This window comes from Phacochoerus africanus, chromosome 3, assembly GCF_016906955.1.
Source record: "Phacochoerus africanus isolate WHEZ1 chromosome 3, ROS_Pafr_v1, whole genome shotgun sequence".
Taxonomy (NCBI): domain Eukaryota; kingdom Metazoa; phylum Chordata; class Mammalia; order Artiodactyla; family Suidae; genus Phacochoerus; species Phacochoerus africanus.
This window is the reverse complement of record NC_062546.1, coordinates 131,508,053-131,526,828: the sequence shown is the minus strand read 5'-3', so window position 1 is coordinate 131,526,828 and position 18,776 is coordinate 131,508,053. Positions and strand designations below refer to the sequence as shown.

The window sequence follows — 18,776 nt, the reverse complement described above, 5'->3', positions numbered from 1 at the left end:
ACCGGCTGGCTTTTCATATACCCCCTGATTAGGGAGGTCAGAATTGACAGGAAATAAGTCTCAACACTTAAACAATGCATACGCACCCACTCGACTATTCCTACAGTGTGTACATAATCCCAAGAATTTATATTAGTTAAACAGATCTTTGTAACTGCCTGAGGAAAACTACCTCCCCGATACATTCAGTTTAGCAAAGCATTCCTGTAAGAGGCACTCAAGTTTCACTCAGAAGCGGAGTGTCATGATGTAAAATCTTTAGGGGGGAAAATCATTGAAAACATATTCTTACCATTCTCACTGGGCTCTGTTGGCGGGGGCACGTCTCGGAACGGGATTATGACTGCATCTCCAGGCACTCTGGGGCTTTCCACATACTTGGGCTTCCTGACGGGACCTGCAGCGGAAAAGATCTAAGTGTGGCTAATTTTTTCCAGCTGCAAACAAAGCTTCAGAATGTACAGTGTGTGTCCTCACCAGGACCCAGATCTGCTTCAAGGAAGAGCCAGCCCCTTCCCCTCCCTTGAACACACACACACCACACACACACACACACCCACACACCCACCCCACAGAGTCATTTCAGTCCAGACACGGGAACATCCAGGCTGGGCTGCCAAAGGAGAAAGGCGAATAAGCTTCGAGAATGTAAACTCCAACAAAAACAAAAGCTGCCCTTTTGCTGTGCAGACTCTACAGCTGTCTTTGGTGTATGTCATGTAAGTGATTTTGACATGCCCAGACCCGGACGGCCCTTGGAGAAGGGTTTTTCTTTGGAATTTTTCTCTAACTGGGGCAAAGACGATTGGGTTGCCTGGTATCTGCAAAGTCAGGAGGCCAGGATTACAAACATCCAGGCTGTAATATCAGCGTGCTCTGCGCGGCCATAGAACGCAGGCATTTTATCAGGCTGGTGACGCACGACAATTGTGTGGGGCAGAGAAGAAGGCTGCTTTCTTGGCAGCTGACAGAGCTGCCTTCAGAAAGGGAGAGCAGCCAGTCTGGCATGCGATTTAGGGACACAAGAGAGCCTGAGAATCACCTCTCTCACCTCCCCTTCATCCCCAGCTCATCATTCGAAAACCTGGATTTCTGGACTAGACTGAATGGAACCCTCGCACGTTGCTGGTGGCAACGTGCAGGTGCAGCCGCTTTGGAAAAGAGCTTGGCAGTTCCTCGGAAGGTTAAATGTATAGAGTAACCATATGCCCTGGCAAATCCACTTCTAGGTAGATGTATGTTGAGACAAAAATCTGTACACGAATGCTCGTGGTAGCATTATCCATCAACTGGAGACCACAAAATGTGACATGTTCATACAGTGGAATATTCTTGGGCAATAAAAAGGAATGAAGTACTGATTCATGCCACAACACGGAGGAGGCTGGAAAACATTTTGCTAAGTGAAAGAAGCCAGTCCCCAAAGACCGAGTACCATATGATTCCATTCACATGGAATGTCCAGAAGAGGCAAATTTATAGAAACAAAGTATGAATAGTTGCCAGGGACTGGGGTATGTGCAGGCTTGGGGGGTGATGGCTAAGGGGTCTATGGCGATAAAAATGGTTGAAAGTTAGGTTGTGATAGTGGTTGCAAAACCTCGTGAAGAGGAATTCCCACCATGGTGCAGTGGAAATGAATCCACTAGAAACTATGAGGTTGCGGATTCAATCCCTGGCGTCGCTCAGTGGGCTAAGGATCCGGTGTTGCCATGAGCTGTGGTATAGTTGCAGACTCGGCTCAGATCCTACATTGCTGTGGCTGTGGTGTAGGCGAGTGGCTATACCTCTGATTTGACCCCTTAGCCTGGGAACCTCCATATGCCACAGGTGCAGCCCTAAAAAGCAAAACAAACAAACAAACAAAAACCCTCATGAATATACTTAAAGCCGTTGTAGTGCACACTTCAAATGAGTGAACTGTATAGTCTGTGAATTATATCTAAATAAAGCTGCTTAAAAAAAAAAAAAGAAAAAGAAAGAAAAAGACTGACTTTCTGTCAGCTCCTTTCAAACATCCCATTCCATTTTGGTCTAGCATCATCCACTTGACTCTCCTTTTCCTTGGTTCCCTTATACTTAAAAGTGTGCTTTTAACAAGGCCACAGATACAGGAAACAGTTCACATCAGTAAGAGGAAGGGTGGAGGAAGTGCCAGACAGGGGTCCCCAGCTCTTTCCCCTGCTCCGCCCTAAGCCATAGCCCTGCCCTCCCGGGGCCTCGGCTCTGTCACTGTACACTTAAGGGGTGAGGCAGGCGGATTCTAAGCATCCTTCTATGTCAAACATCTTATGCATCTGAGAAATTCTGTTCAGAATGAGGCTTACGGTGAGAGATGCTGCCATCTAAAGGTTTACTGCAAAAGCATCTACACCCCTATAAAAAGAATCTAATTCCCAGCCAGTTATAATGGGCCTCATCTTAACATAGGCTACATTATCAAAGAAGTGTATGGCATTTGACAAACAGGGGTATTATTTCAAACTTTAGAAATGATAGTTTTAAAACGGCTAACGCAGTCTTTAACCATATGGCCATCTGCATAGTGGATTTAACCCTGTCAGAAAGGGTATTTTTTTTAAGGTTAAAATGAAATGGTTATTGGAGGGAGAGGGAAGATAAATGGAACATGTAAGCTATATAACAGTATACAAAATATAATTCTGATTTTATCAAAAATATACACTTATCCATAAATAAATATGCATGGGGGGAAAGACTGGGGAGAGAAGAGAAACAAGGATATTTGCTGTGAAGAAGACAACAATTAGGAAGAAGGGTCTTCATAGGGTAAGCAGAAATGGACCCAGGACAAAGACAAGAACCTTCTACACTCTTGGTTCCCAAACCTACTCCCTATGGTGGAAGAGATCAAGGGCATCTGTTCTTCTCCATCTAAAGGACCCAGGGGAGCTAAAGCCTTTTATGATTATTGTCCAATGATTCAAACTGCCCCAACCAGCAACCATGCACTTTCTGCTCCCCTCAACTCTTTAGGGTATATAATAGTAACACCAAATCTAAAGAGATCTACTTCCAGGCTCCAATCTACCTCCAATCCTACCCCACATCCTTCAAATGTTCTCTAATAGTAAGCACTCTCTTAAAATGTGGGCTATTTCACAAGGATGTATAATGGTTGTTAGGAAAGGCTGGAACATCGAACCCCTAGGTCACTGAGAGCCTTCAGAAAGCATCTATGCCCAACTGCTTGTCTATAACTTCTAGTCAGAGGCTGACCACTTGCTGTAAGAAACACTCAACATTGAGTAATGGTGTTAAGAGCAGAGCCTCAGGAGCTGGGCAGACCTAGGTTCAAATATGGCCTCTTCCTCCCCAACTTGGATCTCAGTACATCCCAGAGCTGAAAGATGAATCAGGGAGCCTTCAGCTCTACGGGGAAAATCCAGGAGAGCAGAGGCCAGGTGGCTCTGGCTCCCAGCCCTGGCACAGTGCCTGACACAGGGAACAGTGAGGCTGGAAAGGAAAGGAGACCCAGAATGCAACAAAGTCATTAACACTGTATTCATTGGTCACACTACGCTAAGCATGTATGTACATTAATTGTTTCAACCCCAATAATTTTGAGAGAAAAGCACCATTTCCCCCATTTTTAGGTAAGGAGGCTGAGGATCAAATCAGTTAAACAATTTGCTCATGGCTCATGCATGAGCAAGAATTCAACCAGTTCTGTCGTCAGTGCAGGTTTGAAACCCATATATTGAATTCACCATTCAGCACTTATAAAACAAGAAATCAGGATTAAACAGGCGATCCTAGAAAATGCCAGGGCACTGGAACCTTCCACCACCCAATCCACAGGCTGGGGCAAATCTTTTATTCATTCTTATTTGTCTCCGATCTCCTCTTTTACTAGGAGTTGAGATATTACGGAGTGAATATAAACCAGTGCTCTCCAACATGCTCCTTTTATATAAATTGCTTTTCACAAACAGCTGAATCTCAAATGCTATAAAGCCAGATAAATTTATAACTGGAGAGGTTTTATTCTTTCCCCTCTCAATCGCTCGTTAGAGAATCTTTGGGCACTTTCCATTAAACACAGCAGATGAATGCTCGTTTGCCCTCACTCCCTTTCAAAACACCATTAAAGCTGCAGTAAAGGGATTTAAGAGAGACCAGTGGGGAAAGAAGACAACCACAGGCAAGAAACCAAACTTCTGAAAGTGGAAACAGGTTGCCAAGGAACGTGGACTGAACACAGCAGAAAAAGCTTCGGGGGGGAGGGGAAATGGCAGGGAGAGAGGACTGAGCCTCGCACATAGCAGACACCTCTGAAGGCAGGAGCATAGGGTAGAAAGCTCCTGAAGATAGACTAAGACCCCCAGAACCCTTTCCTAGCCAGGAAACATTCCCTCCTTCTACCAGAAGCAGACTTTTTCCCTGGAAGGGATGAATTTCAAACCCAAACTCTCGAGTGCTACGCTCAAACACTGGGATTAAGACACATTCTCCATGCAGGAGTTCCCGTTGTGGCTCAGCAGAAATGACATCTGACTGGCATCCATGAGGACAGGACGCAGGTTCAATCCCTGGCCTTGTTCAGTGGGTTGAGGATCTGGCATTGCTGTGAGCTGTGGTGTAGGTCGCAGATGTGGCTTGGAACCCACGTTGCTGTGGTTGCTGTGGCTCTGGTGTACGTCAGCAGCTACAGCTCTGATTCGACCCCTAGCCTGGGAACCTCCATATGCCACTGGTGTGGCCCTAGAAAAGATGGAAAAAAAAAAAGAAAGAAAGAAAAGAAAAAGAAACATTCTATGTGCAAATGCATGTGTCCCAGATGCATCTCTCCACACACCCCCACCCCCACCCCAGGCTGTGAACATGCTGACAGCAAGCTTGCAGGAAGAGATTAGAGGATCCCTCTCTGGGAGAAAAGACCTATAAAATCACATTTGAGGACAGGCCCCCAAAGAAATGGTAGATTCCTGATGAATCACACTGCTACAAAGGCTACCCTCAAAACACACACACACACACACACAGCTCCGTTTCAACCAGATTTATTTATTTTTAAACACAAACCAGGATCACAGATAGTGGAGGAAAGACCCTACCCTAAAAGAAAACAGCCAAAATAGGTTAAAAAAGGAACCCTGAGGAATCAGAGTTAACCGGAGAACTACTGTTTCCATTGCACAGGAGGCTCTATGACAAAGGGTGTCCAGGGTCCATGAGCTGACCAGAGTGACCACAAGACAGGACAACTGGCAGCTCCGCCAGTTAGGAGCCACTGATGTTACACTAAGCCACCATCTATTAAACCACAGTGACACTGAGTTCTATGCTGCTGAAATGAAAAACTCCTCAACGAAGTAGCCAAATTTTTTCAACAACGGAAGTCAAAAGTGAAAAACCCATCCCCCAACATCCCCTTACTCAGGAGAAATGACTGCCCAGCACCTTTCTGCACACAGCTTTTTGTTTAAAATGAAATGCTCAACATTCCCAAGCATGAGCCACCTTAAAGTAAAATAACTTCCCTCCTTTACGTAAACCAAGTGTTATCAGGTCAATCCCCGAAAATTAACCAGAATCCAATACGGCAATAATAATTACCCAGAAAGTATGGAATGTGGCTACTGACTGTTTAAGGCAAGAGGCTCTTAAAAATAAGACTGTAAGGTATTATCTTGAAATGGGCTCGTCTAGCTGCCCTGCCTCCCAACCACCACTGGGCAGCTCAACAAGGCACTGGTATAAAGCACTTTTCAGACCTAACTAGGCATAAGGACCCCCTGGGAGTCTTGTTAAGATGCAGACTCTGATGTACTTACCAGATGTGGCTGGGACCACAGGCCATACCTTGAGAGAAAAGTATCAAAGTATGCAGAGCACAGGCCACCTCAGGTGGGACCTCTAAGGAAGACCACCCTTCTGTCAGGGTCTGAGCAGTCTCTGTCCCATGGGTGGGACACCAACTTGCGCAGTTTGCAAGGTTTAAGATAAATGAGGACTGTTCTTGATCAACCAGTTCTACCTTTAGACGGCACAGGGAACTACATCCAATCTCCTGGGATAAGCCATGATGGAAAAGAATACAAAAAAGAATGGATAGGTATGTGTAACCAGGTCACTTTGCTGTATAGCAGAAATTGGCACAACACTGTAAATCAACTATACCTTAATAAAAAAATTTTATTTTATTTTTATTTATTTTTGCCATTTCTCAGGCCACTCCCGTGGCATATGGAGGTTCCCAGGCTAGGGGTCAAATCAGAGCTGTAGCTGCCGGACTACACCAGAGCCACAGCAATGTGGGATCTGAGCCGTGTCTGCAACCTACACCACAGCTCATGGCAATGCCGGATTCCTAACCCACTGAGCAAGGCCAGGGATTGAACCCGCAACCTCATGGTTCCTAGTCGGGAACTCCATTAAAAAAAAATTTTTTTTAATAAGTAAATAACACTCAGTTCACAGCAACTTTGAAACCCTTTCCTCATCGCAATTTCCCTCCCATCCCCTGTCCCTCTATGATACAGGGGAAGGGGACTCCCAAATTTAAAGATCAAGGGCTCTTCAAATGAAGAGAGGAGTTCCCTCTGTAGCACAGTGGGTTAAGAATCTGACTGCAGTGGCTTGGCTTGCTTGGGGGCCCAGGTCCAATTTCCAGCCCAGCACAGTGGGTTAAAAGATCTGGCATTGCCACAGCTGAGGTGTGGGTCACAGTTGTGCCTTGGATTCAGTCCCTGGCTGGGGAACTTCCATAAGCTGTGGGTGTGGCCATTAAGAAAGAAAAAAGAAAAGAAACCCAAAATGTGCCTCCAAGAGGTTAAACAGGTACCCAGCTCCTCTCAGTGTATATGGGCTGTGTTGGGGGGGGCAGGCGGTAGCAGGACAGTCACCCTCTATTTCAGCAGCCTGGAGCACAGCCTCCCCCTTTGCTTCCTGCCTTTATATAAATCTCCAAATACACTTTTCCAGAAGCCAGTTTTCCTACTCCTTTTGACATTTTAATCACATGGCTGACTATTTTGCTGCTTAGAAATGACCATATAAGGAATATATTTTTAAAAGGACCGGCAGAAATAAACCAAACTGGGCTTTATCTCCAGGCAGCGCAAGAGAGAAGGGCAGGGGTTACTTTTCATTTCTGAGTGTTTCAGTTAAAAATAATTATATATACATGTGAAAGCAATATTTGGGACGCAGAATACCTGAGGCTACTTACTGCATTTAAAGCAGGTCTTATATTTTTCATGACATCTGGAGACTAAGAAAAGTGATGCCCTTGTTTTATCAATCATTTTAGGGATTTTTTTTTTCTTTTTTAGCACCTTGAACTTTCACAGTAAAGGTTCCTGTCAATTTTATCTGGTCTGTGTTTTCATTTCACGTTGGGAAATGTTCACAACAAGATGAGAAAAATCAAAAGGATGAGGAGAAGGATTTCTTTGTGGGGTAGGGGGCCTCTGTCACTAAAGCAAATGTCATTAAATATTCAACAAGAAATGGTGAACTGTAAGCTATCAGATCACAGTCTTGGGTTTTTAAAGGACACAGTATCTCTACTGAGCTTCCAAAGTCTGGCCCCTCTCACTCCTGTACCCTGCAAAAGAAAGCATTATTATTATTATTATTATTATTGTCTTTTTTGTCTCTTTAGGGCTGCACCCGTGGCATATGGAGGTTCCCAGGCTAGGGGTCCAACTGGAGCTGTAGCTGCCAGCCTATGCCAGAGCCCCTGCAACACAGGATCCAAGCCACGTCTGCAATCTACAACATGGCTCACGGCAATGCCAGATTCTTAACCCACTGAGCAGACCCAGAATAGAACTGGCAACCTCGTGGATGCTAGTCAGGCTAATTGCTGAGCCACGATGGGAACTCCAAGAAAGCATTACTGAGGGGGAAGAAGAGACATGTACTTTGGGACTATAAAAGGGGTAGATTCTGCATAAGTTTACAGGACAGAGGGAGCCTGGCCTTGCCTCGCTACCTTGTCCCAGGCCAGGTTGAGGCTGGGCAGGTGAACTGGCAGGACAGCCCACAAGCCTACCTATGTCTATGGGGGGTGAGAGCCTTTTGGTAGGATTCACTTTGAAGAAGAAAGAGCCAGACAATGAACTGACTCAAGCAGAAAGCCTTGGCCCAAGGGGAGGGCAGTTTCAAGCACGATGTGGTCCATCACTCAGATTTCTCCTAAGAGAAGCAGACCATAAATAAAACCCTGAGATGCTACTTGAGGGCTCAGCTCCAGGGAATGACACATGGGTACTGGGAGCTGATGTGGGGCAGGGCTCCAGGAGAAAAGCACCAGCTGCCCTAGCAGCGGATACTTTCCCGGTTGAACACATGACCTGTCCCCCTGGGAGCTTCATGAAACTTTCAGAAACACTTCAACAAGGGCCCAGGGCCTTGAGTGAGGAGACATGGGCAATAAGTGCAATCTGAGTTATTACTGCTGTACCCTCTTCATACTCAAAAGACAAATGAGGTCTGGAGCAATTCAGACTGTTCATTCCAGCAAATTAAAAATAGAAGGCAAGAGGGAAAAAATGGGTAATCCGCAGATGGTGAATGAAATACAAAAGTTACCCCCTGTTACTCAGAGGAAGCCTCCTTTTTCTTATTTTGACTATCTTAATTTTTGTAAGAGGGCACAGAGAAGGGTGGACAGCCTTTCTTCATTCATGGACTGTGCAGCCACTGTGTGGTGTCAACGTGCACTGCCATTAAGGGGCTTAAATCTAGTAGGAAAATAATACATCAAAATGGAGCCACACTCCCTTCAACAAAACATCGTGAAAAATAAATGCTGGCAAAGATGTGTAAGTCTCAGCTTACAGTGTGCATGTTTATACCACCATGAATACAATAAATTCCTAGTTCAACAAAGCACCCTGAGTACTATTTCCACTTTCTCCCAATGCAGTTTGTCTGCCATGCTGTTCCCATAACATATCTAACTTTTCATGGATTACAGCATGAAAATACATTCATTCACCTTATTTACTTACTCAACAAGTATCTGTTGCACATCCACTGTGTGCCAGGCACCGGGTGACAATGAAATGTGACAGCACTCCCCAAAGCTCTCAGTGAAGGGGACAAGAGTCTTTATCACATCATCTGAATTTTATTTCAAAACACGACAACATAAATGGTGCCATATAAATGTGTGTCGGTTGGCTTTAATCTCCTGCCTAAGGGCAATGAGCTATCCTTAATCTAGAATGCAGACTTGGGGAGGAGTTAACTCGTTTTTAATCAAAAGGCCACACACAACAGCTAAGGCTACAGCAAGTCCAAGTCGGTCAGCTAGCCATCCTTATCAGCAACCAACACCACGGTAAGCTAATTAATTAGCACACTTGAGGTTAGAAATGGACTTTCACACAGGGTAAATTACTGACTCTGCTAATTAGTATTACAGCTGTTGGTAATTCCTTTTCAGTGGTGAATTTATGGTATTTGAATTAAGAGGATTAACTAGAAATGTCACAGAAGCACCCTGGCATGTTAGGTAAGAACCTAGCAGGTCTTCAGAGATATGCCCTAGGCTTGATAAGTAAGTGGCCGGAGGTCCAGCTGCTGATTCCAGGGAGTTGTTGGGCCCCTGCTTCAAAATATCAGGATAACTAAAATTCTACCTATGGTAGGCAGAGCCCCAAAGACCTCACTCCAAGACTCCTGTGTCCCAATTACTGACCCAAACACCATCTGGGTGCTGCTATGAAGGGACTCCACAGTGGGGTTAAGAATCAAGGTTACTAACCAGCTGATCTTCAACTAGAGAGACCATTCTCGATTGCTGGGTGGGCCCAAAGTAATCACATGAACCCTTAAAGGCAAAAAAAAGAAGACTGAAGTCAGTCATCTCATGAACACATGTGATGTGTCCCAGAGGAGCTTCCAGAAACTTCCTGAAACTTTTTTTTACAAGGGCCTGGGGCCTTCTGTAAGGAGAGAAGGGTAGCAAGTCAGTGAAATATAAGGCAAGATGGGGCAGAAGGCAGTGGAGGGAGTCAGAAAAGGTCTTGACATGTTGCTAGTTCTGACAATGGAGGAAGGGAGCCACAAGCAAAGGAACCCAGCCAGCCTCTCGAAGTTGAGAAGGACCCCCCCCCCCCCCGCCCGCTAGCCAAGAGCCAGCAAGGAAATGGGGACCTCAATCCTAGAGTCCCATGGCACTGAACTCAGCCAGCATGAATGACCTTGGGAATATTTCATCCCCTGAGCCCCAAAAAGGAATGCAACATCTTCACCTGGGCCCTGTAAAACCCAGAGCGGAGAACCAGCTGCACCAGGCTGTGCCTGGATTTCGAACCGACAGAACTGTGAGATAATGAATTTGTTTGAAGCTTGTATGTTTGCAGTCATTTCTTAGGGCAACAATAGAAAACTAACAATATTGTTTATGAGATACTGCCATACTTGCTGCAAGGAAACACTGAAATGAAGTGCTATCAGGACCCTGACCCCCTCAAAGGACAGAGCTGGAACTTTACAAGGCATATAAGACTGTTCCATGGCTGCCTTGTGCTAGCCTGCTAATAAGCCTAAATATGGGCAGAATGCCATCTGAGCCTTGTTTTCATTCATGCCTGAGTGAGTTTATAGGGAGGAAATCTCTAGCCTTACCTCCTGTAATTAATGGTAATAATTATAATTTATCATAAGGAATCTAATATCTGAAGTTGGTTTCATTATGCTGGTAAGAATCACAAAAACATGAAAATAACAAACCCTGGTTTTGCAATGTCCCTGGAAGAAAGACCTGAGTCCTTCCTGGACTGGTAATTTTAGTTCTTCTAAGGAACTAGGGAAGAAGCCCCAAAGCGGAAGGGGTTCTCTGGATATTCACACTTGCAGAAAGCAAGCCCTATCCCTCCAGAAACAGGGAGGCAGGGTCCTTGAGAACTTTCTTTCCCTGAGGGTTGAACACCAGTCATGTTTAAAGCATGGTCCCTAGACCAGCCCAGCAGCAACAGCATCACCTGGGGTCTTATTAGAAATGCAGGAGTTCCCATTGTGGCTCAGTGCGTTAAGAACCCAACTAGTATCCATAGGATGCGGGTTCAATCCCTGGCCTCACTCAGTGGGTTAAGGATCTGATGTTGCTGTGAGCTGCAGTATAGGTGAAAGAGGTGGCTTGGATCTGGAGTTGCTTTGGCTGTGGCATAGGGCTGGCAGCTACACCTCTGATTCGACCTAGGGGAGCCTGGGAACTTCCGTATGCCCCAGGTATAGCCCTAAAGAGACAAAAAATAAAAAATAAAAGAAATGCAATTTCTCAGCCCTACCCCAGAGCACTGGCTTCCTCTGAGGTGCACTCAGGTTTGAAAACCAGGGGTTTAGCTATATAAGCCCCATCCATGCCCTGAGGCAGCCTATATTCAAGTATCTAGATTAGACAGAAAGAGCTCCCACTGCCCAAGGCTAAGGGACTGGGGGGGACAGCAGCCATAGAGGGAAGAGGCAAGGTGTGACCTGGCCTGAGAATGAAGTGGGGCTGCCTGACTCCCAGAGGGAGTCCACAGAGGTAGGCGACAAGAGTGATCTGCTCTCCATTCCATAGAATAAAAGCAGTTGGAGGAAGAAAGCCGTACCCTCTTGTTGGCTTCCTTACAATACCACATACTCAAATATGTAGTAATTTCAACAAGAAAAAGTTTCTTTTCTACTTTTAAAGTGAATTATATGTATTTGCGATAAACTACTAACTTTTAGGGAATCTCCTGATTTGGGAATGTTTTTCAAATATTCATTCAGTACAGCAGCTACTATGGAATTCTGTTCTAACCTCTTTTTTTTTTTTCTTTTTCGGGCCACACCTGCGGCACAGGGAAGTTCCTGGGCTAGGGGTTGAATCCGAGCTGCAGCTGCCAGCCTATGCCACAGCCACAGCAACAATGAATCCTTAACCCATGGAGTGAGGCCAGGAATCAAATCAAACCCGCATCCTCATGGAGATTACATACGGTCCTTAACCTGCTGAAGCATCTTATATTCAAGTATGTTGAATAGACAGAAAAAGCTACCCACTGCCCAGGGCTAAGGGACTGGGTGGGAGAGGGGGAAGGAACTTCTAACCTCATCTACTCTTTCTGCTAAGGGCAGGAGATGATGTGTGGGGGAAGGGAAAGGGTGGGGAGAAAGACCGTGGGTCCCAGTCCATCCAGAGGTCCCCACCTGTTGGCAGGTGATCCATGACCTCCTGAACCATACAGGAGAGGGAAGGAGAAGAGCAGCCCTGTCCCAGCAGCTCTTCATTCTCCACAGATCCCAGATCCAGACTTCTCCATCCTCCTCAAACAAAGCTCAGGTGAGTGCACCCGTGCACACCCCCCTTCTTCCCCTCTGCAGGAATCCCCGGGTCCTGTGTCACAAAGATAATGGCATCAGAAGGAAACACCTGAAACTTTTCTCAGCTCCATCCTCACACACAATTGCAATGGCGCTCATCCTGTCTCATCTGTGTAAAGTTAATCCTTCTACTCAGGGTGCCAAGAACAAGGGCAAGAAAAGGTGAGAGAGATGCAAGACTCGACAGTTTATATAGAGAAATCTCTCTAAGCATGCTCTGGATAGGAGACCTTATGAGTTTAATTAGGTAAGGTCAAAAGATTAGCCATGGATGTTAGTAACAACCTGACTAGTTTGCACTGAGGCCATTAAGAGACCCAGTTTGGACAATGAGGTACCACCACACACCTAGCAGAACAGATAAAATTTAGAAAAAAAAATGTTATAATTAAAAATTGCTCGTGAGCATGAAAATCATTGCCGGTGGGAATGCAAAATGGTACAACCACTTTAGAATGCAGTTGGTATTTTCATATAAAAGTAAACTTAATACCTAACATATTACCAAGCAATTCCACAAGTAGGTACTGGCTCAAGGGGAATGAAAACATTTATTTACTCAAAAACCTGTATGCACGTATTTATAGCATTCTACTCATAATCACCAAAAAAAAAAAAAAAAACCTGAAAAGCTATTCAAATATGCCTCAACTGATGAATGGATAAACTACAGTATATCCACACAATAGATAATACTCAGCCATAAAAAGTAAAGGGATATTGATACCCATTACAACATGAATTTCAAATATATTATAACTTAGTGAAAGAAGCCAGGTTCAGGAGTTCCAGTTGTGGCTCAGTGGTAACAAACCCGACTAGTATCCATGAAGATGCAAGCTCAATCTCTAGACTTGCTCATTGGGTTAAGGATCCGGCATTGCTGAGCTGTTGGTAGCAGATGTGGATCGGATCTGGCATTGCTGTGGTGTGGTGGACATAGGCTGATGGCTATAGCTCTGATTCGACCCCAGCCTGGGAACTTCCATATGCTTCAGGTGTGGCCCGAAATAAAGAAGCCAGATTCAAAAGGCTATATAATGTGTGTGTGTATATATATATATATGACATTCTGTAAAATGCAAACTGTAGGTCTAAAGAGCTTCCAGGAAGTAGGGGTTGACTAAAAAGGGGAAAGATGAGGGAATGTTTGGGGATGAGAAAACTGTTCAGTGCCTGATTGCAGTGGTGTTACGTAACTCAATGTATTTGCCAGAACACATATTTTTTTTTAATATAATGATTTTTATTTTTTTCCATTATAGCTGGTTTACGGTGTTCAGTCAATTTTCCACTGTACAGCATGGTAACCCAGTTACACATACAAAACTTTTGTTGAAAAAGACACATGCACCCACATGTTCGTTGCAGCACTATTCACAATAGCCAAGACATGTAAACAACCCAAGTGTCCATGACAGATGATTGGATTAGGAAGATGTAGTATATATACACAATGGAATACTACTCAGCCATAAAAAAGAACAAAATAATGCCATTTGCAGCAACATGGATGGAACTAGAGACTCTCATACTAAGTGAAGTAAGTCAGAAGAATAATTTTATTCTATGTAAATAAAAAAAGTGAAAAAAAATTAAATAAAAAAGATGTCCTCATTGAGGGCATCATTCTGTGCAGGGGAGTCACTACTGCATGAAACTTCCATCCTGGGTAAATATCTCTGACTCAATGAGAGGCAAAAACAGCCAGCAGTCAGGCTCAGCATCTATCATCCATTCCAGCTCGGGAAGAGAGCCCTGATTTTTAACAGGTCACAGTTTTAAAAGTATCCAATATTTGGAAAGAAACAAAAGAGATCAGTCCCTTTGGTGAGGTACTGGGGGTTTATTTACATAAAGCTGACTCTATAGACTCTCATTCTATAGGTGTGTACTCGATGGACTTCCTGTTGACGTAACTATTTTACAGCTCTGCAAACTGCAAAAAACTGATAGCAACACCAATGAATTTTGTCTGGCACAGAACATAAATCTACATTCTTGTTTCAACTGGTAGGAACATCTTGCTTGTTCCTGACTTAATGAATGAGCTAAATAAAATTGTAGACACATGACCTTTTTATATTTGCATGTCCTATTTCTGCCTTTTTGAAAGTTATACTTTAGCAGCACAGCACATTAAATCACTGCATTTTCTAGCCTCCTTGGCAGCCACTGAGAGGAAATCGAGTATTGGGTGGGATTTCAAGAAAGACTCTTCAAAGGGAGCCAACAATCCTGCTGGGAGAGGCCCCTTTTTGCTCTTTTCTCTTTCTTCCTCTTGACAGAAATGTTGACATGCCAGCAGGTACTCTAACTCTCATGCTGAACCTTGAGGTGACCTTGTGGTAAGAGGGTGCAGTAAACTAATAATGGCTCTCAAAGGTATGTCCAGGACCTAATCCCTAGAACCTGCCTGTATGTTACTTCATTTGGAAAAATGGTCTGTGCAGCTGTGGCTAAGGATTTTGCAATGAAGGATTAGGATTGCCCAGGTGGGCCCACAGTACCATCCCAAGTATCCTTATAAAAGAAAGGCAGAGGGAGATGAGATCCCCACACACAAAGAAGGCCATGTGAGATGGGAATGGAATGATGCAGCCACACACCAAGGAATACTTAGAGCCATTGGGAGCCGGAAGAGCCAAGGAACAGATTGCCCCAGAGCTCCCAGAGTCGGTGCAGTTCTGCTGATACCTTTATTTCTCACTTTCCATCTCCAGAAGTGTGAGGGAATAAAATTCTGTTGTTGAGGGCCACTATGTATGTGTAACTTGTTTCAGCAGCTGCAGGAAACTAATACCGATGGTGAGCACCAAGCTAGGAGGCTGGTTCCCTGACCATATGTTGAAGTCATCAAGACCCTGAGCCACCCACCTCTGGACTGTTAACTAGAGAGAAAAAGACATTCTTGTTTAAGCAATTAGATATTTAGTTTGTTTGTTTGGTTTTCAACAAGAAGCCAAACTTAATCCTAACCGTGATCTTGAATTACTGGCCCCAACCTCTCTTTACAGTTAGGATTAAGTTTGCCACCACTGGGCATAATGAGGGAATATGTCTAGTAGAAAAATTTTAATGTCTTAAAAATGTAGCATATCAGAGTATCTAACTTTGTGATTCCTATTTAAAATGGGTAATGTTTAAATAAATTTAAGTAAAATTTTTAAAATATATTTTTAATTTTTATTATTTTTAAATTGAAATATAGCTGATTTACAATACCATGTTAGTTTCAGGCATACAGCATGGTAATTCAGGTTTCTTACAGATTATACTCCAATATATATTATAATATATTGGGTATAATACAGGGATAGCTCATTATGGTTTTGATTTGCATTTCTCTAACAATTAGTGATGTTAAGCATCTTTTCATGTGCCTGCTTGCCATCTGAAAGTCTTCTTTGGAGAAATATCTATTCAGGTCTTCTGTCTCCCCCCTTTATCAGGGCTGCACCTGCAGCATATGGAAGTTCCCAGGCCAGGGATCAAACTGGAGCTACAGCTGCCAGCCTATGCCACAGCCACTGAAACACAGAATGCGAGCTGCATCTGTGACCTACACCAGAGCTCACAGCAATGCTGGATCCTTAACCCACTGAGCAGGGCCAGGGATCGAACCCGTGTCATCACGGATACTAGTTGTGTTCATTACCACTAAGCCACAATTGGAACGCCCCCATTTTTTTATTGGGTTGTGGTTTTTTTTTACATTGAGCTGTATGAGCTATTTTAAATGTATGGTTTTAAATTAGATTATAAACATAAGAAATGTAAGTTAAACTTAAAGGCTATGGAAAGCCATGTTTAAAATTATTAACTACAACACACTGAACTGTAATTTGAAATTCATATCATCTGTAGACAAAATGCTGCTCTCAGACATCAAAAAGCTCATTTTAAAAACAATGGCCCCTCCAATGTATAGTCAGTTAGTCTCTTACTTTCAAAATACTCCCTGGAAGGAATTCAGGAAGAAAGGAGGTAAGGAGAAAAAAAATACCCTTAACTCCAAGTCCAACATAATCTACCCACAGCCTCTAGCTGGCCAGCGAAGCTAGCCATCATTCATTTCTGGTCCCTCTGCTGAGTTCTAGAACCTTCCACGTGCCACTGCAGTACTCACTGTCATCACTGTGTACTTGTCAGCATCCCCACAGAACTCACTCCTCCGTGTTCCTGGCACCTGTAAGAGGAGGCACTCTGCCCTGAGACACCATCTCTGAGGTCAGGAGCAGCCTGTAATCTTGCTGTGCGCGGCCAGAGGCCAATGTGTCAGGACACACACAAGTGGTCTCTAACAGCCCTGGAGAGCCATGGTGGGCTGGGCTTGTGAGCTTGAGGCAAACGTCCTTCTCTGACCTCTGCGGAGAGGAGCTCACACTTGAACACACGTGGTTCCCATTATCTGAAATACCTCTTGAAAACATCAGAAACCGAAGGGGACAGCAGCAAAGCGATATTTTGGGGGCTTTGCTGTTATCTCTTTCGAGTCGGAACAGGACAAATTGCACTCACAGAGGACATAGGTGACCTGTGACATCACTGACAAGGAGCCAGATGAAGAGGCACAGGCAGAGCTCTTCTCCTCCCAACACATCTGCCACCGCCTGTAACAACCAAGATACTCACAACCTTCTCAGCACCAGCGTTCAACTTTCCACCAGTGCCTTGGGTGCAGGACATAGCAGAGGGGCCGGCTTCCACATTCGCTCATTTGCAGTTCAGATTCTTACTGAATTTTCCTTATCTATCAAAGCCATGGCAATTTTACCTCACTCTCAAAAGCTGACCTAGATAAGCATTAAATTGAGAGTTCTTGGTGACACACGGACTTAATACAACAAAAAGTGACTGCTTGTTGATTTTCTTTAAAACCAACTCAGGCTGTCAGACTAATCTCCAGCTCAGCACTTGCTAACATTTAAATGATCCCACCAACTCTCTCACCTCTCCCCTTCTGAGGATGCACGGCCTATAGATGTAAACATTCCAGGAGGCAGAGAGCTGCTAATCCCCCACCAGCCCCTCATTTCCCACATGTCACAGTGGGCACTCGCGGGAGTCCTGGCTACCTTCCACAAGGGCTTAAACTTCTGAAAACTTTTGGCCCAAGAAGAATGGGACAATTAAAATAAGTCCTCCATCTAACCTACAGCCAAAGAGAAAAGCTCTAGAAGTTCTGGGTTTCAACCTGTTGCACTTTTATATCCAGCTATTAAACAACTGTGAATAATCAGAGTGAATAATCTAGAAGTTCTGGGTTTCAACCTGTTGCACTTTTATATCCAGCTATTAAACAACTGTGAATAATCAGAAAAAAGCTCACTTTAAGAAACACATTAGGGGTTCCCGCTGTGGCTCAGTGGTTAACGAATCCGACTAGGAAACATGAGGTTGTGAGTTCCATCCCCGGCGCCTTGCTCAGTGGGTTGGGGATTTGGCGTTGCTGTGAGCTGTGGTGTAGGTTGCAGACGCAGCTCAGATCCCGAGTTGCTGTGGCTGTGGCGCAGGCCGGCAGCTACAGCTCCAATTCGACCCCTAGCCTGGGAACCTCCACATGCCATGGGAGCCGCCCTAGAAGAGGCAAAAATACCAAAAAAAAAAAAAAGAAAGTTAACGGTATGCAAAAACAAAACAACTACTGGGAATTTTAACTTTAAAGTGTTCACTTTTTATGCAAACCCAGTCGTGTATAAAGGCAAAGTCAGAATGCAGCCTCTCTTTTGAGAACTTGACATATTTTTTTCTTAAAGTACTTTAGCTACTAGACAATAGGGTCAGGAGAGAGGCAGAATTCCGCAGAAATTGTTTCTAGGAAACAGCAATCCCTATGCACATACCACACGGTGGCGCCGCTTCAATGCTAATTTCAGACAAAATGCAGAAGAGTGTTTCTTCACCATGAAGACAGTAATGCTTGTACTCACCAGCAGTTAGGTGCAGGAGGTCCAGATTTTAATATCTAATGTCTCAGGTCACACACATATGGTTAACAATCTACATGGAGAAATTAAAATCCTACAGCAAGTCTGCCCCCATTTCAGGCTGGACCTAAGAGAACTGAGAACTGGGATATACTCACCCAGCAAAGGCTGGTCAGCGTCACTAAGAGCCAACAAGGTAACATGCAGGGCAGAAGGGTCAAGGGCCCACGGCAGGTGCCTCACAGTACAACACTGGAATGTCATCGACCTCTGAAGTTATACTGATACAAATAAGTGAGAAAGAAGAGAAGACTCTCCCAGGTAGAAAAATTCCAAATAATTTATGTGCATTCTCCACTCTCAAGGAGGAGAGCCTGACACCTCACCCTTCACGGTGGGCTGTGCATAGTGACCTCTCTCCAGAGAGTATGGAGAGGGACATGGGATAGAGTGACTTCACTTTGGAGATACCTGGCAACTGTTACCTTGGCCAGGTGACCAAGTTAACAAAAA

General features: G+C 44.4%; 1 protein-coding gene across 3 annotated transcripts in view; it reads right to left on the bottom strand.

Moving 5' to 3' along the window:
• TANC1 (tetratricopeptide repeat, ankyrin repeat and coiled-coil containing 1) overlaps nucleotides 1–18,776 on the bottom strand; it is a 244,305-nt gene that overhangs the window by 96,388 nt on the left and 129,141 nt on the right. For 2 of the 3 annotated variants that reach the window (XM_047772674.1, XM_047772673.1), the window contains one exon: nucleotides 293–397. The exons of the other annotated variant lie outside the window; for it this stretch is intronic. In XM_047772674.1, the coding sequence (XP_047628630.1) occupies nucleotides 293–397 (105 nt within the window). The remainder of the gene's footprint in view (nucleotides 1–292; nucleotides 398–18,776) is intronic. 3 annotated transcript variants of the gene reach the window in all.